Genomic DNA, 24,518 nt, shown 5'->3' on the forward strand with positions numbered 1-24,518 from the left:
GTGAGTGGGCATTGGAGGAACTTGGAAGTGGTGGCTACGGGCAGAGCGCTCTGGCCCCGGGGGTGGGTGTTGAGGCTTCCTGAAATATGGGTGGGTGATCGTAGGGGTGTGTGGTGTTAGGCAGCAGCAGGCACTGCTGTAGGTTTGCGTGGGGGGTGTGTGCATGTGTTGTCATAGCTCGGAGCTGCAGCCCCATCTAGATGAAAGCCATTGTACTCCCCTTCACCCCTGTCCTGTGGCTTTCCTCTTTACAGAGGGTGGTGTTCCCTCTTCCCTGATTTTATTGGCAGGCTTTGTGACTGTGATGGTGGCCTCATTGTGCAGTTAACCTGGTACTTTCTGAGTGAGTCAATACCTGCCTGAGACTACACTGCTGGTGTTTTGCGAGGGGGTGTCGTGGTTCCTGTTCTAAATCTGGGCTTCATGTTTCCCTTACGGAGGTGAAGGGGGAAAAAAGATGGGCCTGCAGTCCAACACACCAACTGCAGCTTCGGCAAAGGTGTCTTCTAGAACACTGTGCTGGAGATGGTAGCGGATATGTGTTCTACACCGGGCTTGCCCTTAAAGCCTGCTGCAGCTTCCCATAGGAGCCGGCAGGATTTGCAGTGGTGGGCACCAGGCAAAACACCCTCTGCGAGCTCTGGCAGCGCGGAAGGCAGCTGCTTGTGCCAGCTTTTTCTCCCGTTCTTTGCAAATACTGCACTGGAGATAAAGCCCTGAGACTGGAAGTGCAAAGGTACCAGACGTGGATCAAATCATTCCAGGGGAGGGAGAAAGGGTGAGTTTCTGTTCCAACTCCCCCTGCCTCCACGCTGGAACCCTGTCTGACTGTGCCCCAAGTTCCTCGAATTCAGCCCCAGCCCTTGCAGCCCTTCCCTCTTTGCCAGGCTGCGAGGGCGGGCCGCCAGCCCCCGCGGGGAGGCGGCGCGGGGGCCGATACCACCCCGGGCATCCCCCGTACCCCCCTCCCTCCGCCTCCGAGCGCGGCCGGCGGCTTTAAAGGCGGTGGGGTGGGCGGCGGGGCATGCGGCGGCACCATGCGGCGGGCGCTCGGCACCCGGGGCTGCTGCTGGGCGCTGCTGCTGCTGCCGCCGCTGCTGCTGCCCGCGGCGGGGGCCTCCCCGCACCGCCCGCGCCTGCAGCCCGGCGGCCGCTCCGGGAGCCTCGCCGCGGCAGGTACCGTACACCCGCGGCCGGCTGCGCGCCCCCCGGGCGGCCTTTCCAGGGGCCGTGCCCGCCGCCTCGCTCCCTGCCCGCTTCGCTCGCCGCTGCCCGGCCGCGCCGCTGCCGCCTGCCGCTCTGCTCGCAGGGTGTCCCACCGCCGGCTGTCACTGACGGCTGCGGGAGGGCTGTGCCCCGGGGGCGTCCGGCTCCAGCGGCAGCGCTCCGCCGGCCGTCCGCTCCCAGGCAGGAGCACCGGCTACTTTTTTTTATGCAAAGCCGGCCTTGCTAATCTCTAAAACTTGCATCACTTCCCTACGTGTGTTCCTTTCTGGAAACATCTTTTCAGACGCACAGAAGGATCAGGTTGCTGAAAAGTTTTGTTTTGTTGGTGGGTGGTTGTTTTTTTTTTTTTTCTCCCTAATCTATAAAAGGGAATTGTTCTGCTTACAAATCCTGGATTTGGTTGTGTGGGTTTTTTGGGTTTTTTGGGGGGTTTTTTTGAGGACAAACACTTGTGTGTTTTGTCTTTCATACCTTAAGCTACGCATGCACACGCAAACATTTCTTCATGTTTTCTCAACTTCCCGAAGGGCACAAAGCTATTCTTCTAAATCCTTTCGCAAAATCTGAGTTAAGGGATGCCTGTAGAATTATGTGTAATGTACCTGAATGGGGTCCTAGATTCATCTGGTGGGTTACTCTGTTCAAAGGCAAAATCAACTCTGCTACTGTGTATCCTGATGGAAGTAAGATCTAGCTATGCAATTTGGTTTTTTCACTTGCGCAAGAGAAAAAAAAGTAACACATTGAAACAAAAAAAAAGGTGCTGTTTTCACCTCTACTTTTAAGAGATTTGTGGATATTTTTTTTATTTCAATTGGAATGGAATAATAAAAGTGAACTTGATAGCCAGGAGAGGTGTGTCAGGTTCCCAAAACACCTCTTGGGGAGCATAATCAAAATGAACACCTCATATTTTGTTATTTAATGCACTGTTGAGCCAGAATGTCTCTTCTATACAAGAGCTTTCTTTTGGCTTGTCTTGTTTTTCATAAACCAACTACACAAATCCATGCCTTGATGGTGTAAACCAAGTACATGGTATCATCAATGTCAGGTCAAGGTACCAGGACAGAGAGTGTAAGATTCAGCTTCCCTGCTGTTGCTGTATTGATTATTTTTTGTCTTCCTAGAAGTGATGCTTCTCTTTGATCTGAGCAATGGCTTTTCTGTTTCTGTCTAGATTCATATGTCAGTGAGGAATTTTGGAAGCTAGAAATATGTGTGTAAATACTCATTTTCACATGTAAAATTACTTCATAATTAAGTTCATTTTTTTCTCTACTGTGCAGTACTCTAAAGTACTCTCTGCTCTACTTTTCTCTACTAAAGTAGGCTTTCCCTACTGTAAGAAGCCTTTATAACAGCATCATTTGCATCTTTTTCCTGTTGGCCTTTATTTCTTCTTGTTGTGCGCTTTGGATTGCGAATTACAAACAAGAAACAATTCCTAATCAGCATTGTTACTATCCTAAAAAATAGTTAGGATCTGTTCACTATGTAATCTATCCAGTTGTTTTACCATTTTATTTCTGTAACTTATAAAAATGTAATTCAGGGTTTATCTTTACAAAAATAAAAAGGAAGTACATTTATACATCATTGCTACATTTCTGTGTTGGCTGTTACATGCAAACTACAACCTTTTTTTTCAAGGATAGTTACAGATTTTTGTGAGCTCACATGTGGATCTATCTGTTAATGCTTAGAAAAGTTCAATTATTTATTACTTGTCAAAATTAGTATTTAAAAATTTCTAATGTGTTACTCCTACAATTTTAAGTCTCTTTCTAAAGAATCAAGAGTGCCAACATTTAACTGGTAGTAGTTTGCCACGACAGCTCTCATTGCCCTTAGGGGGAGAGCTGCAGTCCTGTGTAGGAGATGACTGAAATGTTTTCCTTCCTTCTTGACAGACACTGCCTGCAAGAACCGGCCCCTGGACCTTGTCTTCATCATAGACAGTTCCCGTAGTGTCCGACCTGAAGAATTTGAGAAAGTGAAAATCTTTTTGTCAGAAATGATTGATACTCTGGATGTTGGTGAAAGAACAACCCGTGTGGCAGTCATGAATTATGCTAGCACTGTCAAGGTAGAGTTTCCCCTCCGGACCTACTTTGATAAAGCATCTATGAAGGAGGCGATATCTCACATCAAGCCCTTGTCTGCTGGCACAATGACCGGCCTTGCCATCCAAACTGCCATGGATGAAGTCTTCACTGAGGAAATGGGCACCCGGCCAGCAACCTTCAATATCCCCAAGGTGGTCATTGTTGTGACAGACGGACGGCCGCAAGACCAGGTTCAAGATGTGGCAGCAAGCGCCCGGACAGCTGGCATTGAGATCTATGCCGTTGGGGTAGACCGGGCAGACATGCAGTCCCTGAGGGTAATGGCCAGCGAACCACTGGATGAACACGTCTTCTATGTGGAGACCTATGGTGTGATTGAAAAGCTGACATCCAAATTCAGAGAGACTTTCTGTGGTAAGGTGGTCAGTTCAAGACAGTAGTGTAATTTGGCTCCTTTTGGCTCCTACTGTGGTTCCACTCCCTAAGAAAGAAGTTTTTCTTTTTCAGAAGTGTTATGTACCACATCTCAATATTTCCTTTGCCGTCAGTTGTGCAAACAAGCAACCCTTTTATTCAGTGGAGGCCAAGTAATGACCTTCCATTTTGAATAGCGACCTTACCATGCAGGTAACAGACCTGATTTCAGTGGACCTCCTTCTGCAGTTGGTCTGATTCAGTGCAAGAGAAAGCATGGCAGTCTGGCTGGGAGTCGGCGGCGTATATTTACTGACTTACTGAGAGTGTACACCGGAGATGTGCAGTCTGCTCATTTTTTTCCCATCTCACTGGGAGGCAAGGAGGGTGGAAGTGTGGCGCTGAAGGGCTCCTTGTAGATTCAGAGTAGGAAAACCAGTGTGGCAGGTGAACCACTACGCTAGCTTGAGAAATTTGGTGCAGGATGAAGTGCCCAAGCATAACAGCAGGTCATCTCGGGATGGGTTTTCACTCTGCAGGCACTGCTGGGCTTTTTCAGTGTGCCAGACTCACACTTTTCTTTTTCCTTGCAACTTGATTTAGACAGGGAACTGTGGGATGGGTTGAATTAGCTTGTCTTTCGGGGCTGGTCTTGGAAAAATGCTGGATGTATATTCGTTTTGGGCTAGAACTCCACTAATGATGCTAGGCCAGCATGGGTTGTTACTGTCATTTAGAGGAAAAAACTTCATGTATCTGGAGTATTTAGAGCTGCCTATAGATAGCTATGACACAGGCCTACCCACAAAAATTAGATGACAACTTTTTGACAATCAAAAAGCTTGAAGTAGATTTTTCTAGTAAGATTCTAAGGAAATTACTTGTAAAATAAATCTCCAGCAAATAATGGGTAAAATCAGGTGTAAAGAACATTGTAAGAGAATTAAAATAACAGCCATTGCCTTGGGAACTTGGTTGGCAACGTGTTACTTTGTTACTTCACGGCCTTAGTAAAAATTACCATAATAACTGTTGAATATGTTTAAAGTGAATAGACCTCTTTTTCTAGGTATGAAATAAATGTGTAGGACTATCTGCAAACAGGACACTTTGCCCAGTAATTAACACAGGAAATGCCTTGAGGTTTGGCTTGACATCACGATGTGTTGCTGATGCGACCAGATCCTCTCTCTGGTACCTGGTGGTGGGTACAAGTGCCCACCTAGCTGGACTGGTATGTTTGCTGTGAACACAGCACGGATTTTCCACCTATGTTCTCACCAAAGCAAGCCCTTTCATAGCACCAAAGAAAAATCTCTTGTTCATAAGAGTAACCCTACTGTTTATTGTGCTGAATCATAGAAATTACGACCCTGCTAAGCTGGAGGATAAACCAAAAAAGAGCTCACGTATACACACTTCCAGTGTAACTCCGAGTTGCCTGCATGCAATTAGCCTGAATCTGTGGTGTTTATGAATTTATGAAATCTGTGGGAACAAGAACATGGTACAAGGAATGGTTTTTAAAAAGGTTCCTACAAACCAAATTAGTCTAAAAGGGTCTTGTAAGACAGTGTGGGTAAACTGGGTCTTTTACAGCTTTTTGGTTAGAAATCTAGACTCACCAGTAACAATTAGGATTCTTTTTGGGCCAAGGCAAATAACTGTGTTTGTAGGGTGAACTGAAAACAGGAATACTAATGTTCAGGGGCAAAATAGTTGGCTAAGATCAAGTTCTTGATGCATTGAGGGCATCATTCAACATGAGACCATCCTGGAGATGGAAAATCTTAGCCTTGGATTGGTGTCCAAGTTGGTGGAGGGCTGACTTTCCTACCACAAAAATCTGACCATTTGAGTCTTGAGCTTCTCACTTATGCTTGAAAATATCACCCACAGATTTTGTTCATAAGCCATGGAGGTGTATTCTCTGTCTTATTCCCAAGGGTGCAGCAGAATGAAAAGACACTCCCTTAGTTTGAGATTTGTTTTTGCCAATGGAAAGAAAAGACATCCTTTCTGTCAACCTTATTAGAGGACATTTAAATCTCCCATGTTTTAGAAAATGAGAAATGTTGCCTTGCATTCAGAAATACATGAGAAGATTCAAGCACTCTTGCTTCTCATTTCTTACCTCACCACTATTGCTTTGGAGTTTGATTTTACCGGTACTTCATATCCATATTGTGACTACTCATCTAAGTAAAATCTTAGGTAATATCAGACTTGTCTTCTCATTTTTCTCCTTTTCCCTTTAATTTTCTCCTTCTTTCTTTCCTTCCTTTCCCTCTTCTTTTCCCCCTTCTCACTTTTTTCCTCTACCATTTTTTCTTCCTCATTCCCTCTCCCCTTCCCTTTTCTCCTTCATCTAAATTTAGTCATCCAAAAATCATCTAAGCTTCATTGAGTATCTTTACAGTCTGTGGAGAGAAGTGGGCATCTTGAGGTAACCAGAGAAGCAGCATATCCAAAGCTAAATAAACTTGAGAAAAATTGGTCGGAAGTTAATTAGTTATGTAGTTAGACCATATGTGAAGGGAGACACTGTCAGCACATATAGTGCATTTCAGAGACAGCCCAGCATTACGACAGTCATTTTATTTGCCCTGTCACCACAACACACTTCTGTCAGCTGCCATCCATCATGCTGCTTTTCCTATCACTGTTTTCTGTTTTCTCAGTCTGATGAGCTAGCCTTACTGTTTGCTCAGGCATTAGTCGGTCCCTGAAAATTGAATCTCAATTTGTAGTTTACGTTTTCAGCTTCTCAGTTCTCTGAGGTTTGGACATTATTTCTGTACTGTCCTTCCATTAGGCAGTTCATGTGTCTGTAAAGCCACCCCACTGTAGGAACTTCCTCCATATCCTCTCTTGGTCTTGACTTTTTAAATCCAATAGATCAAGGCAGCTGCAGTGCTCACATACTCATCTTGCAGTGATGGGTTTCTTTGCTGGCTGATACATCTGGACCATAGTTACACAGATACTCTTTTCATCCCTGAGAAGGCAGTGTGTTATCCCAGTGCCTCTGAGTAATTTTTCTCTTCCTCCTGGTCTTGACGCTGTTTCTGTTGCACTTTGATTTTATTTTATTTTGGTTTGGTTTGGTTTATTCTATTTAATTTCATTTTGCGTCTGTTGCTTTTCAGTTTATATGGGAGGTTTTTTTACAGTGCAGCAGGAATCCATAAATTGTATGCCAGTGAGCAGAAGTTAGTAAACTGCCAGAGAATGTGACTGACAGATTTTGAGATTATTTCAACTGGTTGTCTGTGATAGAAAGGGACTGGATACAAAAAGCCAGAAGGTCATTTTCATTGCCAAGTTCTTGTCTCCAGTGTAATGTTACTAAATGCTTACAATCTTTCCCTTGCACACTTTTCAATTCATCTTGTCTTTCTGCCACCTCAGGTGGTGAATTATTTCACTGTAGTTGTTCCGGTGTCATTTATGACTTCTTTCTTCTGGCTACAGAATGGTGCAAAAGCTGCCTGTAACCTTCTGTGAGTGACATAGCAGTGACATTTACTACTACTGATCCAGCAAACAGTGCAAGATGTACTTTTGTAAGCATAAATTATTAATTACTTTTTCTTTCCTTTGGGATGACTGAAATACCCTTGCTGTAAATGCCCTTTTTAGCTGTGAATGTGTGTGCACTTGGGACCCACGACTGCGAGCAGGTCTGTGTGAGTAACGGCAGAACCTACCTTTGTGATTGCTATGAAGGCTACACTCTGAATCCAGATAAGAGAACCTGCTCAGGTATTACTCCTTTGGTAAATGTGTTCAGCTAGAAAAAAATCACTTTTTAATACCATAACTGGATCTGAGAAGCTACTTGTGTACTTCTGTTGAAACAGTGAACATCTGTATCTTCTTCAATAATAACTCCAATAATAAATCACAGTCTGCTGCAAGTACTGGTGAGAAGTAGTTTGTTTCCATCACCATCCTTCATTAGGGCCAGATGCCAAAACAAAGTCTTCAGATCTAGACACTGTATAGACATTTTCTCCTACCACTTATTCTAATGCCTTCAGTTACTATTGCCATTTCTGAGCTGATTCCAAATAGAAATACATTTAAAAATGTAAATATGCACTCCATCCCAAACTACTTTTTATTAATAATGAGTTGTTTCTCTAACATGCATCTTGCAGCTGTGGACATGTGTGCACCTGGAAGGCATGAGTGTGATCAGATCTGCGTGAGTAACAACACATCCTATGTCTGTGAATGCTATGAAGGCTACACCCTGAATCCAGATAAGAAGACTTGCTCAGGTAAGAACTAAAGGCTACTTTAATATATGAAACTCATGGAGACATGGACATGTTTTCTGTGAGTTACCCTCATTATTTCTAGTTGAAAAATCACTTACAGACATCAACTCTTAAAATAGAATTTACCTGTAGCCTTTCCACTTGGTTCCAATAACAATAAAATTACATTTTTCTTTAAATGTGTTGATTAAAAAACTGCAGTTTGGCACTTACCTAACCATTTTGTGGTCCTCACTATACTTCATAAATCACTTAGTCCCTGGGGGAGGATGAACCTATTTTGGAGATGCCCACCAGCACTGTATCTCCACTGGAGAGTGGTGGCACTAGTCCATAGAGATCTTAAAACCCGATGATTATTCCACGTGGTCTCCATCTCTTCTGTTGAAATGCAGGGCGTTTTGCAGCTTACTGCTTCTGCTTCCGAAGTTGTGCAGGGCTGTGCTATATAGCGACCCCGGTCTTACACTGGCAGCAGCTTCTTTCTTTCCTATTCCTTGCACTGGCATCCTGAAAAGTGAGCCTACTATAAACACTTTCCCCCCCAAATACTTCTCTGGAGTTATTTCTTTAAATGGGAAGTTTTGAGCAGCACCAACCTTAGGGTAGCTATTTTATAACTGGTAAGTGCATCCCTCCCTCTGAGAGCACATAAACATTCTTCTCACTGAAGTTTCTACTCATTTCTGAAGAGAGAACATAACATTCCAGTGCTCCTGCTTGTTTGTTTGTTGGGTTTTTTCTCACTAGGCTTTATATCTCTTTGCCATTTAATAGCATTTCTAGATATCATGTCTGGCTTTTTGTGCCTGTCTTCAGCTCATGGATGAAAATATGAATTTAAATTTGAATTCACCATAGGTACTGCTAATATTGCAAGAAACAACTCTGCCTTGACACGTGGTGGGTTATGGCTCATTTCAGTATGGTGTTTTAGCTTCAGTCCTCCTGGGGATATTCAGGACTGTTAGAATTGCTGATGAAAATCAGAATTACGTGAGATGTGGCATAGTAATGTCTTGCAGTCCCAGTATCTGCCTCCTCCATTAAATAATTAGTAACTGAATTCAGTTGTCTGCAGCATAATATAATGATACAGTAGGGCACCGGTTGAATCCTAATTAAAATGTAATTATAAATGTTGAAGCATTTTAAACATTTGACTGTCTTGGAGGCATTAATTGGTTTCTTTTTCAAAATGTGGTTCACCACAGCCACGGACATATGCGCACCTGGAAGGCATGATTGTGCACAAGTCTGTCTGAGTAATGGTGGATCCTACAGCTGTAACTGCTATGAAGGATACACTCTGAATCCAGATAAGAAGACTTGCTCAGGTAAGACCTGATTAAGGAAATACGGTGTTCAGCTACAAGCAAGTAGGTTTTAAAAATCAGGTTAATTTATGTTATTTTTCTGATAAGCTGTCCAAGAATTTCTGTACTACTCCTGAAAACACAGTACAACTTTTATTTTTTCCTATGTCCTGTAATAATTTGAGATCCATGGCTTTCTTCAGTTGTGTGAAGCTTGTAATTGGTATAATTAAAATACCATATGGCATTTCCCTGAGGACTTCACAGTATTTTCACATCCATGAAGCATGAATTGCCATATCCACCTGAGAGAGAAGGATAATATATTTGCTGGGAAGATGTGGTGGGTACTACCTGTGTCAGAAAACTCTTCAGTCAAGCAGCACAAGGGAAAGATGAAGAAGAGCAAGGACTGTGCTGGGAGAGAGATTACAGTCTGTATCATCATGAGTATGATCACTCTGGTGGGTGTGTTTGAATCTTAAAAAATACTCCAGCCTTAGAGCTCTAGGGGGTGAAGGGAAGTGTTATTCCCCAGTGCTGATGTCTGAGAGGATAGGAGTGTAGATTTAGTTGGTAGTTAAACATGTATGTGTAAGTATAGTACCTACAAATTAATATGTATTCTATATTAATTTTCCTTGATTGGGATTTGAACTTCACTGTTCATCTCTTTGGTTGTCTCATTAATGACTTAGTTATGTAAAATCCTTTTTTCCACTTCCTTCATAATCCCTTTCCTTACTACATTTTGTGTGACAAAGTGCTGAACCAAGGCTTTCAATTCCAGGAGTTCCTAGGCAAATCTCTCCAACTAAGTTACAGGTCTCGCATCTCGAAGAAGTGAAGCTAGAGGGCCTCAGTATTTCTTCTTGCCTAGTTTAGGAGCTGATTTTGTAAATATAGTTCCTAAAATGGACTTTTACCTGGCATTATATAAAGACCATAAATATCTGTGAGGCAATGTGAATACAGCTAGGCATCTTCCTTTGGGCGTCCAATTCTAAACCTCCTTTCATAACACTGATTCTCCCCCTGCATAGTCAAATTCCAGATTATTTCCCCAATATGCTTGCTTATTTTTCCTTTTGAATCTCATTTTGCAGTATGCTGCTAATGAGTTCTCAGCCATCCAGGTCTTTGTGATTTAATAAAAATCATATAGGTCCAAATGGGGGTCCTCCCCTCCCCTCCCCTTCCCTTTCTTCCTCCCTTCCCTTCCCTTCCCTTCCCTTCCCCTCCCTTCCCTTCCCTTCCCTTCCCTTCCCTTCCCTTCCCTCCCTTCCCTTCCCTTCCCTTCCCTTCCCTTCCCTTCCCTTCCCTTCCCTTCCCTTCCCTTCCCTTCCCTTCCCTTCCCTTCCCTTCCCTTCCTTCCCTTCCCTTCCCTTCCCTTCCCTTCCCTTCCCTTCCCTTCCCTTCCCTTCCCTTCCCTTCCCTTCCCTTCCCTTCCCTTTCCCTTCCCTTCCCTTCCCTTCCCTTCCCTTCCCTTCCTTCCTTCCCTTCCCTTCCTTCCTTCCCTTCCCTTCCCTTCCCTTCCCTCCTTCCCTTCCTTCCCTTCCCTTCCCTTCCCTTCCCTTCCCTTCCCTTCCCTTCCCTTCCCTTCCCTTCCCTTCCCTTCCCTTCCCTTCCCTTCCCTTCCCTTCCCTTCCCTTCCCTTCCCTTCCCTTCCCTTCCCTTCCCTTCCCTTCCCTTCCCTTCCCTTCCCTTCCCTTCCCTTCCCTTCCCTTCCCTTCCCTTCCTTCCCTTCCCTTCCCTTCCTTCCCTTCCCTTCCCTTCCCTTCCCTTCCCTTCCCTTCCCTTCCCTTCCCTTCCCTTCCCTTCCCTTCCCTTCCCTTCCCTTCCTTCCCTTCCCTTCCCTTCCCTTCCCTTCCTTCCCTTCCCTTCCCTTCCCTTCCCTTCCCTTCCCTTCCTTCCCTTCCCTTCCCTTCCCTCCCTTCCCTCCTTCCCTTCCCTCCCTTCCCTTCCCTTCCCTTCCCTTCCCTCCCTTCCCTTCCCTTCCCTTCCCTTCCCTTCCCTTCCCTTCCCTTCCCTTCCCTTCCCTTCCCTTCCCTTCCCTTCCTTCCCTTCCCTTCCCTTCCCTTCCCTTCCCTTCCCTTCCCTTCCCTTCCCTTCCCTTCCCTTCCCTTCCCTTCCCTTCCCTTCCCTTCCCTTCCCTTCCCTTCCCTTCCCTTCCCTTCCCTTCCCTTCCCTTCCTGCAAAGATATCCAAACATAGGAACTCCTTCTCAGCTTGTCCTTTCAGAGGTGATGTGTTAAATTTGGCAGAAAACATCAACCTCACACCTCACTTTGTAACCGGCAGCAGGTGCCACATCTCTCTTTTTTTTTAGCAGCCATTTATACTCTTCTGTTTATGGTCTTTTCATTCCATAAAACAGTGTCTTATCCAACTCAATTACAGCTGAAATAAGGCCAAATAGTCTCTTAAAATCCAGTTATTTATTCTCTGATATTCCTTTGGATAATTCATTTGTAACTGGGCCACTGCTAGTTCAGTTCCTTTTGCAATCTGTTACAACTGCAAAAAAAGTGTTACCAGTATTCCAAAAATTGTATTATTTTTGTGATGTTGATAGCCACACTACAGCGGACTGTGTATACCCTACTATAGCTAATAGCATGCTGACATGCAATAAAAACATCCTGGTTTGAATCCAAATGAAGATATGTTTGCAAGTGGAAATTGCCAACACCAACTAAAAAGGCTGAAGTTTGGGTATTGATTAATATTCTTCTCTTCTCAAATGCCTTCCTCAGCTGTCGATATGTGTGCACCTGGAAGGCATGACTGCGAGCAGGTCTGCATGAGAGATGATCTGTTCTATACCTGTGACTGCTACCAAGGCTACACCCTGAATCCAGACAAGAAGACTTGCTCAAGTAAGAGCAGCTTGCTGTTCCCTGTTCCCCCACACCCTCCCCAGCTAAATACATGTATTGAAATAGCTCTCATTAGCAGGTTAATTTATTTAGATCTCTTTGAGAAACTTTCACATGCGTGCAAGTGTTACAAGACAGTTCTATGCCACTCTGCCTTTTCCACTTCGAGCAACATTCAGAGATACAAAGCACTTTATATGCAACAATGCTAGTAACTGCTTACCATTTGGTCTTTCTTTATTATGTAATAACTAAGGCCTTCACTGCATTTTAAAAAATCATGCAATATTCAGCAAACCCAAACTGAGAAATAATTGAAGAGAGAAGAGCTGGGGCTAGTCACACACTTTGCAATACTGTGGAATCTGCATACTACCATGCAGGAGACAGTTTGAGGTGATGTCCTCCCCTCGGGCTGAATTTCATATTGCTGTTTGCTTCTTTAGCTTCCCATTGACTTTGCGTTATAGTGAAAATGTAATAATTTTAGAAGTGTTTCTTTCTTTCCCGGCCTCCAAACTGTAAAGCTATTGTGTACTGGAAACTTTTCCTAGCATACGTTTGGAGGTGGTCTGGAACCTCACGGCTGGTGAGGTCAGGCAGCTGCAGTCAGAGTGAGCACAGACTGTACAAAGTACGGACTGAGGGAGACCCCAGTAAGGCAATTAGTTTGTCTTGCTGCTCCAAGGCAAGACCAGTTACACATCTCAGTAGTTCCTGGAAAAATTCACATAAGAGAGGCTCCCAGCATGGAAAAGCATTGCTGTTGGGAAGCATTAAAAAAAAGTTACCTTTTTTTCGGGTAACTGTGTCTCCAAAATGCGTTCTGTAGGAACTGATGTGTTTGCACCAGGAGCCCCTGGCTGTGAGCAGGTCTGTGTGAGTAATGGTGGGTCATACACCTGTGACTGCTATGAAGGCTTCACCTTAAATCCAGATGAGAAAACATGCTCAAGTAATAATTTATTGTGTTTTTTACTGAATTTATTTAATGAAGTGCCTCTCTTTAATATGTTAAATCCTTTTAATCTGTTTGAGAAACATTCCATCAGCTCACAGACTCCCTGTAAATATCATCCTTTTCCATTCTTTCCTTCCTGTTTCCACTACATTTTGAGCTATTTTGGTCCTTCTTGTTTAATTATAGCAGTTACTGTATTTAAAACTGCAGTTGACTCTTACTTATCATGACACATTTAAGGGCTTCACTGGTTTTAAAAAAAAAAAAAATCTGTTATAATCTGCATTTCTTTATCAAATGGGAGTAATTGGGAGGATTAGCAAGACAGGGTTCTGGGGCATATGTCTCCAGAGCATGGGACTTAATTGTGTACCACCACTTGGAGGATGGTGGGGAGCCAGAGGGGAACAGAACTGGTGCTAGAAGAACCACAGCAATGCTAAACCATATGTTCTTGTCCGCTCCTCCAAGCTGAGTGGGGCAGATGTGAGCTCACCAGCTGACTCGCCTTCAGATGGGCAATAATGGCATCAACTCTTGGCAGAACCTCTGCACCATTTGATGTAGAATCAAAGTAAAATTGGGTTGGAAGGGACCTCAAGAGGTACGTAATCCTATCTCTGATTCAGAGCAGGAATAATTTGCCATTTCATCAAGTGGCTAAGGACCCTGTGTAAGAGCAAAGTTATGAAACTGGTGGATATAGCCAAACACCATCAGCAAAAATAGTAATTTTTTTGTAGGTCTGGACATAAATATAAATGCAGTGCAAAAACACAGCTCTAGCATGTTTTGTATGAATTGTTGGGCATCCCAGTGGCAACGTGAGTGTCCAGGATTTTGAATATCAGATACTGGAAGACTCTAGATTTCACAGAAGGACTAGAAAACTTCAGGGTACACTTGGGAAGTTGCCAAAGCTGGTTGGAAAAGTAATTTTGTTAAAATAGTCATAATCCAAGGAGGATCTGTATCTGTCATTGGAGAATTTAAATGCAAACATAAAAAATTAACTGGCAGTTGGTTGGAAACCAACTGTGTTGGTGTGATATTTTGAACTGGCCTTCCTCCAGCTGACTTTTGAACAGCTCTTTTTTCTACGTTGACCATAAAGCTGGTGGAATGTTCCAAAGGAGGGAGCTGAACAAATACAGGCTCAGTGGAATCAAGGAGACACCAGTTTCAACATTGGCTGTAAGACAAACAAATTTCTGCACTGCTAGAACTGAATCTGTTCATAGTTTTTGCAGTTTCCCTGTAATATGGATATATCAATGGCATGATTGATAAACAAAAAAAGAAACCAAAACAATTCAGAAAAAAAAGAAAATTTGTATCCAGGTATAATATTTCTATTGTTTTTCTGTTACAATGCTCACATAATTTGTTGGCATTCATTAGCTATGTGTTTATATATCTATGGAAAAAATAATTGAATAATCTGCAGTCAACACCTTTGCAAGCAATGTAAAAAAACATGTACAAAGAGACAGGTATTACATACAAGTAATACCTCTAGAAAACTTGTTGATATGTTTGTTCTTGGCCTGCAACAAGTGGTACAGCTTGCCATAACTCTTACTTTCTAGTAGGTGAGATTAAATTGCCTTTCATGTAGCTGAGAACTCAGAACCATCAGCTGATGCCTGATGTTATTATACCACAATGAAATTATGATCTTTCTGAGCCCTTTGTGATCATCCCTGGTTTTGTGGTAGATTATGGAAAAAAAGGAATTTTTAGGAACAGCTGAGGCTGGTCCCCTGTGAGTCTGGAAGACTGAGGGCAAGCCCTAGGAACAGATCCAATGGAACCACTGTGGAGTATGGCGATGTTTGAGATTGATGACTTCTCTGTCATACTAACCAGCACCTCCATTAATATATTGCTGTACCTTTCTACTACATTTTAAATTCGTTTGGGCCTATTTGCATATTGTTATTCCCTCCATCCATATTCATGTGACATTGGGATGGACTCATGTTCACACCTCTTGAATAAAAAATTATAATCCCTATGTATGCATATTGCCAGTGTTACAGGTGAAGAATACTTGTGGGGTGATACACATTGATGATTTAGCTGAACCTCTATTGCTTCATATTTAAAATTAATACATGTGTTCCTGCTTTCATTTTTGTGTTATTTACCAAGTGGTAAATTAAATTCTTCTAATTTCTTCCCAGGCTGAGACTTAGGTATCTAAATTCCACCCACATCTCAGAAACCGATGCAAACAGATGAACTTCTGACACTGGCTGGTTTTATGTCCCGAAAATCACTATGTGCCTTCCTGCTTGGCTTGCAAAACTCCTGGAGGCTTAACTTGGGACTAATGCATTCTCAGAAGTTCTGTGATTGGGAGTGATGGGTACCCCAAATGTCATTACAATCCAGCTTTGACAGGACAGCAACCCTGATTTTGTATAGATAAGTAGAATTTAGATTCTATTTAGATACATTTAGATATGAGGAATAAATTTTTCACAGTGAGGATGGCAAGACAATGGAACAGGTTGCCCAGAGAAGTTGTGGAAGTGTTGAAGGCCAGGGTGGATGGGGCTTTGAGCAGCCTGGTCTAGTGGAAGGTGTCCCTGCCCATGGCAGGGGTTTTGGACAAGATGATCTTTGAAGGTCCCTCCCAACACAAACCATTTTATGATTCTATCATTCTTCTGAAGAGAAGCCCAACAAGTTAGTCATGGCCTTAAATACATCTAATTGAATAGATTCTGTTTACAGTGATGCCAGTGGCCTTCCTGTATGGATAGTCTGATGGTCAAAGTACTACTCACAAGATGAAGACCTGGACCACAGGTTCAGTCTGCATCACCTGAACACCCTCCTCCTCTTTCCCAGGGTGCCCTACCTTTTGGGATGGGAGATATTCTGGATGAGAGGGACAGGTAACAGGTGAAGGGAAGGTTCTCTCCAGCAATTAGAGTTGATGGGGGAGGCTGGTTGGCCCCTGCACTCAGACCTCTTCTTATATTTTGCTCAATAATCGTCAAATTTAATGAGTGCGGAGGATCCAGGTAGGCAGGCGAGGAACGCCCTGTTCTGCCTCCTCCTTGGTTAGAGTCAAGCTCTCTCTTGCCTGTCCCATTTCTGAACTATGACACTTGTCTCTGGCTACACACTGGTCCCTGTTCACTGCTGTCCCTCCTTCCTGGCTGCCCTGGTGCTTGCTGTAGTCTCACAGCATGAGTTCAACTCCTGTTGAAAAATCAAGGATTTTCCTGGGATATAAGTGTTTGATAATAGTCATAAATATTCTAAATGCTCTTTTCTTTCTTAGGAGCCATAACAAGCAGTCTCGTAACAACTGAAGAGTCCTGTAAGTGTGAAGCCATAGCTGCCCTGCAAGACTCAGTCACTTCACGCCTTGAAGCTCTGTCCACAAAATATATCCTTTTTCTTACATGATCTTATACATTCATCTCTTTACTGTTATTTTAGAGGCAGCTGTTTTGATATAAGCTAGGGAAGGAACATTGCTCAAAATAGAAAGCATTTTCGTGGTGATTTTAGAAATGTTATGGAGCAAAATCTTGGTTGTTGCAAATACCACTATGTTTTCACATTTCACTGAGGGGCTTTATTATCAAGATGCAGATAAAATGCATATGCCACATGGCCTACACTATATATGCTGTGTGGAACATCAAGCACTGCTCTATTCATAATTCTTCCAGATGACTTTTACTGAATAGCAAATGCTCAGTTTTGAGCCCTCCTCTTATGTCCCCAAATTTTCAAGACAACTTCAGAGGCAGTGCAACAACAGTCCCATTCGCTGTGGTATTCCTCTGCATCCCTCCACAGGCAGGTGCTGTCACAGGCAATTTTCAACCACCACTTTCTTTTCCATGAAAATGTGCTAGCGTATGAATATCCAGCTGCCAGGGTATACAAGCATGGGAGAGCTGCAAGGTAGGGTGTTGAGGCTGAAGCCACTAGGCAAGATTTGGGTCCACGCAGTATCTGAAGTGCAGGCTGGTGGGTGCCAGCTATGCTGTGCTGGAATTTGCTGGCTTCATTTGCTGCAGTGCGGCGCCTGTGGCAGTGAAAAGAAATGTAGTCAGCCCCCAGATTAGACATTTCACAAACATGTGGGAGAGAAAAAACAAAAAACCAACAAAAATACCCCCACCCCCCAAAAAAAAGAGAAAGTGGTGAACTCTGTGGTACCCCAGCAAACCTGAATGCTGGAATAAATGCCCTCAGATGGCACAGCAGGAACTAATAACTGGAAGATAAAGTTGGGCAAGCTGTGATTCATCATAAGGCACAATTTTTAGAAGTTACAGTGGTTGATCACTGTTACAATTTACCAAGGATTGTGGTAGATTTTCATCAGTGGAAATTTTTGAGACTGCATACTTTTTTTTTTCTGTAAAAGGTGCTCTTGTTCAAATAGGATTTGATTTAGAGGAGCACTGTGGTTTTCATCCTGACCCCTGGGGCTTCAAAATCAAGGAAGAGTGGGGTATTTAGGATTAATCAAAGGAGGAGAGAAAACTAGTAGAGTTTTAAACATGAACTTGTCATTTATACAGATAAATGATTTTTTCAGTTTCCCAAAGCTTCTGAAAGTCAAATGAAAATTTCTGCCAAGGGCACAAGACTTTCACAGTTCTTGTATAAATACAAAGTGATTTTTGTAAGCTCTAATTGCGAATCCCTCTTCCTGTAGTGTCCTTGGAGTTCAGTTTATCTGCCTGGGAAAGGTGAAGGGAAGACTGATTTTCCTTGGATTATAATATATAATTCCAGGGAATCTAAGTAGTTAAAACTGAACACCGAGATAATTAAACCTGTAATGACGTCTCAATAGTAGCATGTCCTTCAGAGATCAGTCTTTCTGCCCCAGAGAGCTAATGTTAAGCCAGAAAATGCAGTGGTTTCAAGTTAGGAATATACTTTGTTACAAAGAACTGAGGCTTTCTTTCAAAGTTGTTCTTTGGTGGGCAATTTGTATCCCTAGCATCCTTTCAAGGCAACCTGGAAAAAGAAGGAAGAGACAATGACCTGTGCTGCTCCTGAGCCCTGAGTGTCACTTGGTCCAACTTCCAAGAAATTAAAGTTGTTGAGACCATTTTGGAAGTTGCCAGACCTTGACAGATCTCTAACATGTTTTGCAACCTCTGGTTCAAGCATGTATTGACCTCATCTAGAAGAGAGATTGTTTGTTGAAAATGCAGCAATGGGAAAGATTGTGAATAAAACAAACCTTATAGCCATCTATCTGATTGCCCTTAACAACTGACCACTAGATGAAGTGTCTGAGAAGCTGCAGGCATATCAAGGCAGACAGCAGGTTGTCTGAGCTATCATTCTACTTAGTTTTAAAATAATCTTTCAGAATCAATCCTTTTTACTGCATTCAGCAAGCTTTATTTTGTTGCACAGCTTACAAAACAGCAGTTGGTTTGTTACTATTGGCAAATGCCAGGAAGACTCCAGGAAGACCACAGTCTTGAAAATATAGTGACCCTGAGGATTTTCATGTACAGTCACTTTATAACCATAAGGCTACCTATACCTGCTGTGGCTTCACTTTTGTACTACAAGTAGTACAGCAGGTACTGCTTTTCTGCAGTAACTGCATTTTTATTCTCTTATTTAAAAGTAAGTACAGAAAAAATGAATAGACACAGTATATCACATTATATAAAACTGTGAAATGGCAAGGCAGACTAAAAATGTGACCATATCTTCTGTCCATTAATGAGAAAGTAAATTGGGGTCTTCTAACTTGTTTCAATAAAATAAAGTATGATATGCACACTGATGTTGGAAGTTTTATTCTATACAACTTCAGGAATATGTGTTATGAAAAAAAGTTTAATGAAAACAAGGAAACAAAACCTCAGAGATAAAGGAGGCAAAAATGGAGGAAATCCACAGAAATAAACAGGATACTACCCCCAAGTCACATACTTGGAAAAAGAACCGTTTGATTTTAAAACCTAGAAGTCCTTGTTAATATAAATAAAAGGTTTGATAGTAATTTCAAGTATTAATAATGTTGTTTAATACTCCAAAGGATGAAAGATGTCCTCCAGTTTAAGGTTTTTATCTTGCAAGATTTCCTTATGTGATTAGTCAGTCATTCCTGCTGTCATACCACAGACTTTACTGAGACTACTTATGTCAGTTGGACTTGTAGGATAAACACAAAAGCTAACAATTCAAACATTTAATTATTGAAGGAATCCACTCATTTTGCACACTTGGCATTTATAATCAGCCAAATGTTTTAGAAACTGTATTTAGATAAATTTGAAGATGGAGTCAAAACTATGATTTATTTATTTATTTATTTATTTAGAATTGAAAAATCCAACGTATTTGTAAAGCTTTGCAATTTAATTACACAAAGTATTCTATCAGTAGCTAGTATGCTGAGGACATATTATAACACCACCTGTGCTTGCTTCATGCCCTGCATGTATTTGATACCAACAATTGCAAGGAAAATTGGTGGGCAGAAGTTCAGTTATCATGTTCATTGCACATGCGAGTGAGACTTTAGGTATGTCTATATAGTAATGTTAAGTTATAATATAACACTAGCTAGCACAGTTGAACATGGGACACAGCTTCATCAAGGGCTAAAAATGTGACTATAAACTCTCCAAGACTGCTGGATTGGTCTATGGTTGATATTTTGTGATGTGACCGCACTGATATTAATTTGCTGTAGTTCAATTAAAGTTAGCATGGGCCAACCTAGCTATGCTACACTTGCTTCCTCAAAGTGCTATGTATGCATATTTTTTCTGTAAGTCATGGAGTTTTATATTCAGCACTTTGCTTACTTTCACATCCTCTGCTTAGACACGGGTATTATACCAGGATTTATAGGGCCAGAAGTATGCCTTGGCCTCCATAATTGGTAAGAATAAACAAGTTGTATATCTAATGCAAGACTTTTCAACTTCTTGGCAATTGGGAGTGGATGACAACAGTCCCATTTACATTAAAGCCAGCTGTCAGATAAGAAGTATGATTTTATATGATAGTGGAAAATTGTCCTGCAGGCCAGATGTGTCTTGCAAGCTGTTAGCTGGCCAGGCTTTGTTTCATGCATTAGTAGTCATAGCTCCATTTTATGTTGCAAATGAGTGTTCAATTCCTCTGAGCAATTATCTTGTCTCACTTTCTGTTTGTGAGCACCAGGCAAAATTCCAAGGTCATATAAGCGATTTCTTTAAAATAGAACATACCAGTATGTCCTATTCACTGAACATTTTATGTACTTGTTGATATGGAATGAGTAATTATGCTGTTTTAATTATTGGGGCAGTAGAACTTTAATGTAGAGAATGGTTATGAAAAAAACCCAAAATTTCGTCTTTTGCACGGTATTTTAGATTTATTTTTATTCTGAATAGAGTAGAATAGAATAGAATAGAGTGGAATATTTCAGTTGGAAGGGACCTACAATGATCAACTAGTCCAAGTGCCTGGCCACAGGCATTTGCCAAATTACTTTTAGCTGTCTTATTCAGCTCTAAAATGCTTACAGGGGTTCAACCAGCTTTGTGTTATGGGTCTATCTCATGTATGTGCTTCTAAGTTGGCATCAGTCAAAAAGCTGGATGTCCAGTGCTCCTCACTGTTGCATGTTCAGTAACTTCAAAAAAATGATGTGATGATAACCTGTGGCTGATTCTATTTCTCTGTGTTTCCAGATAGCCTCTCTGAGAAGAGGGGAACAGCACTAAACTTGACAAGATGCAGGTTTCACAACTTGGGTTTGTCATGATCCTCCTTTGATATTGAACAAATTGCTTATATTTCAGTGTTTGTGTTGAGGATAATTGCACTGTAGAGTGCTTAGCCAGTAGGAAAATGAGGAGGATGGCCTGGGAGACATGGCACTTCTATTTCTCCCATGTCAGGCAGGTGAGTTTTTACAGCACGATGCAGAAGACACGGGACCGACTGTCTTCTGTACATCTCCCATGTTCCCCTTTTCTGTCAATCAGCTACAAAACAGCTTTGGTATGGAAAATATTTCTTTTGCAGCTGGGTCCAACCTAGCCCGGAGTCAGTGCTGCAGAGCCAGGCTGCTCCTGAAGCCCTCCGCACCCCTCATGTGGGCACAAATCCAGGCTTGATCCTTCCCCTGCTTCCTACACTGCTCAGTGTCCAAGAGCTTTGTAAGAGTAGCCATGGGGCTTGCCCACCCTCTCTAACCCCCTGAACCAAGGCATTATTCATCTGTGTACGTGAGGAACTGACTGACCAGACCTGGCAGTGGGTGCAGGCAGCACCTTCCCAGGATCGGGAATGGTATCCAACACCTGTGGCCTCAGCCACAGCCACCAGTTACCTCAGGTAACAGCAAGGCCTGGGGCAGCCCTGCGGCTGGGATAACTCTGTGGACGTTTTGATGTGAGCTACACCACTGAAAACACTATGTGCAAACACTTTGGGATTCGCAAGCTTCAAGGTTTTCCTACATGTAAAAGCAGAGTGCGCTTTATTAACGAATTACCAAGTGCCTTCTACCCAACTGGAGTACGACCGTCAATGGCTGTGGCGGGGCGGGCAAGCCCCCAGCCCACCTCCCAGCTCAAGGGCCCACCCGCCGGCGGCTGGCAGCGGCCTGCGCAGGCCGCCACGGTGCCCCCGGCGCTGCCGCCGCCTCAGCCGGCGCCTCAGGGGGTGGGGGCAGGGCTCGGCCCCGGCCCAAAGCAGCGGCAGCGCTAGCGCCTGATGTCGTGGGGCGGGTGGCGGCGCGTTAATGGCGTCTCTCGTCTCCCGCTGCCGGAAACAGCGGAGCGCGCGGCCTGGGCGGGCTTCCGGCGGCGGTTGCCAGGGTGACGCGGTTAGCGAGGAGGCCGCGCTGGGCCCGCTGCGCCGCGCTGCCGTGAGGCGCCGTGTGCGTCCCGCCTCGCTCCGCCGGGATGTTCATCTACCTCTGCAAGAAGGTGCTCCCGGGGCACGGCGGAAAGTCGCGGTGGTGGGGGGGCAGGCAGCCCTAGGGCAGGCGGAGATCCCCGCTCCCCCTGCCCGCTTCGGCCGGCGCCTCGGGGCGCTGAGGGAACCCTGGGGGCTCCCTCCCGCTGCCTGCGGCTGCTGCGGCTCCGCTAGCGCTGGTGGGCGGCCGTGGGCTTGGTCCCTGCCCGGAGCGTGCCCTGCTCTGCCCTTCTCGCTCCCTCTCGGCCTGGGTTTGGGGCTTGGGGTTTCGTTGGTCTTCAGCTGGCTCCTGAGCAACTGCACCCCCCAGGAGACCTTGGACATAATTCCAACTGGAGACCAGCTCGTGGCAAAGCCCTGCGCGCTGCGTGATACCTCTCACCTGTTTTGTTGCACTTCCGTGCACACCTTTGAAGATGCCCTCTTATTACTTACTGCATGCGTTAATTTCCATTTTTGCAAGTGTTGTGTTGCACGGTGTCACTAGTGCTTGTAGCTTTAATTGTCTTCTGTCCCTTTTTGCATGTGCTGAAGAAATAATTTTATCTTGTGTGCTATCATAGGTGTCTTTGAGGTGTTTCTAATAGAGTATTTTAAAATAAAACATGATTCTTACAACTGTGTAGGGAAACAAAATATTTCTTTTATAGATTGCAATTCCTGGTAATGTTCGATTGAGATGTATTTCCTGGAATAAGGATCAAGGCTTCATAGCCTGTGGTGGAGAGGATGGATTACTCAAAGTTTTAAAATTGGAAACACAGACAGGTAAATGAGGGTTGTTTTGTTTTGTTTTGGTTTTTTTAAGAACAAAACCCACCATACTTCAGAAAGCATAAGTACTTCCACAAGTTACTTGACAATATTTTATATTGTGTATATTTTAAATCTGTACATACATTTGTATAAACATCAAATGTGCTGTCACTTTCTTTTGAACACTTTTCTTCCAGCTTGTCTTACATGGCACACATGTAGTTTGTCAACCTGTTGTATCTCCTGAAGTATTCTTCAGTGCTGCTTCTTTTCAGGGCATATTTCTTTCTTGTTTGTATAGGCTTCCAGTTTATTTTTGAACTGATTTTGTTATTTCTTAATTTTGTTTGGATGTTCTCTACCATCTTCATTATTTTAGGGAGTAAGCTCTGGGGTTTTTTACTTTTATATAAATATGTTCCAAGAAAAGTAAAATCCAGTATATTTTCAAAACCTTTTAAACCTTATTCTGAAGGTAACAAAATGTGATAGCCATAGTTGTTGTGGGTTTTTTGTTTGTTTTGTTGTTTTTTTCTTGAAAAAACGCTAGGCCATAAAGAACATATGAACTTGGTTGAGTATGGTATGACTAGCAAACATGTTGAATTGAGGGGTGGAAAATTAATCCTGTGGTTAGAATTTACTTATAGGTGAATAATTTTATCTGTGTAAATAGTGATTAGATGTGCAGTATTGATAGAGGCACAGTAGTATGTATGCTTTATTAGAATTATTTTGTAGCTATTTTTGTTATTTTTAGATGAAGCAAAAATAAAGGGACTTGCAGCTCCCAGCAATCTTTCTGTGAATCAAACTCTTGAAGGTCATAGTGGTAAGTGTATTTGAGCATTTAAAATACTTTTGATTAGAATAAAGAAAAAATACAAGATTTTGTGAAGTTGATAGAATAATTTTGCTGTATCTTTTTATTATAAGCTTGAAATAAAGATTATCAATATTCAACTCGGGTATATAACAGCTTGGCTATCTATTTTTACGAAGTTATCTGATGAAAGACCTACAGTAAATCTTTCATGATTTGACAGTGAATTACTGGGTTGAGAATGAAACTTACCTAGCCTTACCTCAGTTCTCCTGGCTGATACTGTATGTGTGACATGGAATGGAAGCTGCATAAACCAAGCTCTGCTCTGCCTGTTACAATTTAAAGTTTGCTTATGTATTTTGCAAGATTAAGTCTGTGAACTTTGAAATTACAGTGTAACTTGTTTTGTATTTACATCAGGCCTTGCTTTTTCCAAATTATTTGCTTCCCAATTATTATCCTGAGAAGGAAATACTGGTTTCTGTTTCAGTGGATGATGCTATTGTATGTGTTATATTACAGAGGGACCTTTTTTTAAAAAAAAAATCAGGCAGTGCTACTGGTATAGTAATTGTTATCTCAGACTTCAGCATGGTTAATCTGGAAATGCTACTTAGTTGCATGGGACTAGAATATATTTTTAGGTATTTACATAAAAGATCATTATACATTTGTTCACATACTCCTTTGGTAGATGACAGATAAAGAGTGCTTTATAGCAGAAGAGAAAAGCTAAACTAATGAGCAGTTGATGCTGGAATTGCTGAGTTAAACAATGATGTTCTACTGTGGTTTAAAAAAAAAGAACAATTTTCTTTTACACTGTATACACTGTATATACAAAGTTTTA

The 24,518-nt window shown here is 42.7% G+C and overlaps 2 protein-coding genes across 8 annotated transcripts in view; both read left to right on the plus strand.

Annotated features, from left to right (window-relative positions):
- Positions 1–88: 88 nt before the first annotated feature.
- MATN3 (matrilin 3) lies at positions 89–18,947 on the plus strand. Of its 4 annotated transcripts, none has more exons than XM_037391292.1 (8): positions 89–778; positions 3,141–3,710; positions 7,353–7,475; positions 7,874–7,996; positions 9,211–9,333; positions 12,069–12,191; positions 16,451–16,558; positions 18,426–18,947. In XM_037391292.1, the coding sequence occupies exons 2-8, from the start codon at positions 3,245–3,247 to the stop codon at positions 18,479–18,481; spliced, it is 1,122 nt and encodes a 373-aa protein (XP_037247189.1). In that variant the 5' UTR covers positions 89–778; positions 3,141–3,244; the 3' UTR covers positions 18,482–18,947. The 4 variants fall into 4 exon arrangements, with proteins under 4 accessions (XP_037247189.1, XP_037247186.1, XP_037247187.1 ...); XM_037391289.1 differs by lacking the exon at positions 89–778 and adding an exon at positions 1,022–1,176; XM_037391290.1 differs by lacking the exons at positions 89–778; positions 9,211–9,333 and adding an exon at positions 1,022–1,176.
- A 1,704-nt stretch (positions 18,948–20,651) lies between these two features.
- WDR35 (WD repeat domain 35) overlaps positions 20,652–24,518 on the plus strand; it is a 49,935-nt gene continuing 46,068 nt past the window's right edge. For 2 of the 4 annotated variants that reach the window (XM_037392049.1, XM_037392052.1), the window contains exons 1-3: positions 21,891–22,097; positions 22,737–22,854; positions 23,603–23,674. In XM_037392049.1, coding sequence (XP_037247946.1) covers positions 22,074–22,097; positions 22,737–22,854; positions 23,603–23,674 — 214 coding nt within the window. In that variant the 5' untranslated portion in view covers positions 21,891–22,073. Of the gene's footprint in view, positions 21,502–21,889; positions 22,098–22,736; positions 22,855–23,602; positions 23,675–24,518 lie in introns of those variants that run through there. The other 2 variants (XM_037392051.1, XM_037392050.1) reach the window with 2 other exon arrangements.

The sequence above is a fragment of the Falco rusticolus genome, chromosome 6 (assembly GCF_015220075.1).
Source record: "Falco rusticolus isolate bFalRus1 chromosome 6, bFalRus1.pri, whole genome shotgun sequence".
In the NCBI taxonomy this organism is placed as follows: Eukaryota; Metazoa; Chordata; class Aves; order Falconiformes; family Falconidae; genus Falco; species Falco rusticolus.